Source organism: Hippocampus comes, unplaced genomic scaffold, assembly GCF_001891065.2.
Source record: "Hippocampus comes isolate QL1 unplaced genomic scaffold, H_comes_QL1_v1.1 C16727624, whole genome shotgun sequence".
Taxonomy (NCBI): Eukaryota; Metazoa; Chordata; class Actinopteri; order Syngnathiformes; family Syngnathidae; genus Hippocampus; species Hippocampus comes.
In genome coordinates, this window is record NW_017837644.1 from 1 (window position 1) to 755 (window position 755).

Genomic DNA, 755 nt, shown 5'->3' on the forward strand with positions numbered 1-755 from the left:
CATCACGGTACACTCACGTGATCACATGATGTCGCAAACAAACCACATCAAGTCATATCTCATCTGATCTTGGCAGCACTGACTTGGGCTATCCAGATCCGCAATGATTGTCTTGGTATCGCATCGCGTTCATGATATACCGTACCTGGCTGAGTTTTTGACGGCGGCTTGACCCGTGAAGACGCGCACAAACACCCGAATGTAGAAGTCCACGCTGACGGACAGCAGCGGCTGAATGTATCGCTGGTAGGCGTTGGCCCGCTGGTCCAAACTGTGCAGGATGATGCGCAGAGCCTGCGGAGAGCAAGACGCTCTTGGATGTGCAATGCTATGACGTGCGGCAGGTGCGAATTGTCCTTTTACAAAGTCGCATCAAATTTGAAAAATGATTGCGGGCTAAAAAAAAAAAGATGCTTTCAATGATAATACAAGTGAATTCTGGTGTGTTTTCATCGCGCTGCATCACACGCCATTGATTTGACAGATTAAAACATACTGTGAAGCCATTCCAGGACTAACAAGGCTCCCTTTTTGACTGACGCTCACCAGCTCGTGGCAGTACTTGGCTTTGATGGAAACGGAGCCGTATTTGCTGTAGCACGTCTCGCCGCTGTTCCCCGCTAACACGGCCATGTCGGTGCACGTGATGCACAACAGGCCTGCCAGACAAAAAAGATTTGAGTCGATAATACTTGTTCATCGTTACGATGAATCCAAACAACAAACGACAGCACCCCCCCCCCACACACACACAC

At 49.4% G+C, this 755-nt stretch overlaps 1 protein-coding gene across 1 annotated transcript; it reads right to left on the bottom strand.

The window, feature by feature from the left end:
* Positions 1-114: 114 nt before the first annotated feature.
* On the bottom strand, positions 115-687 carry LOC109509013 (tRNA (guanine(26)-N(2))-dimethyltransferase-like). The gene is made up of 2 exons (XM_019858948.1): positions 547-687; positions 115-294 (listed from the first exon to the last, which is right to left on the bottom strand). Exons 1-2 carry the CDS (start codon positions 631-633, stop codon positions 130-132), a joined length of 252 nt encoding a protein of 83 aa, XP_019714507.1. The 5' UTR covers positions 634-687; the 3' UTR covers positions 115-129.
* Between the last annotated feature and the right edge of the window lie 68 nt (positions 688-755).

What these genes read in the sequence shown, in the direction of transcription:
- LOC109509013 (XM_019858948.1), bottom strand. Translation starts at nt 633, where the DNA reads ATGGCCGTGTTAGCGGGGAACAGCGGCGAGACGTGCTACAGCAAATAC. An exon ending in CCAAGTACTGCCACGAGCTG is followed by an intron (nt 295 to 546) that starts GTGAGCGTCAGT and finishes TGCTCTCCGCAG; the next exon opens with GCTCTGCGCATCATCCTGCA.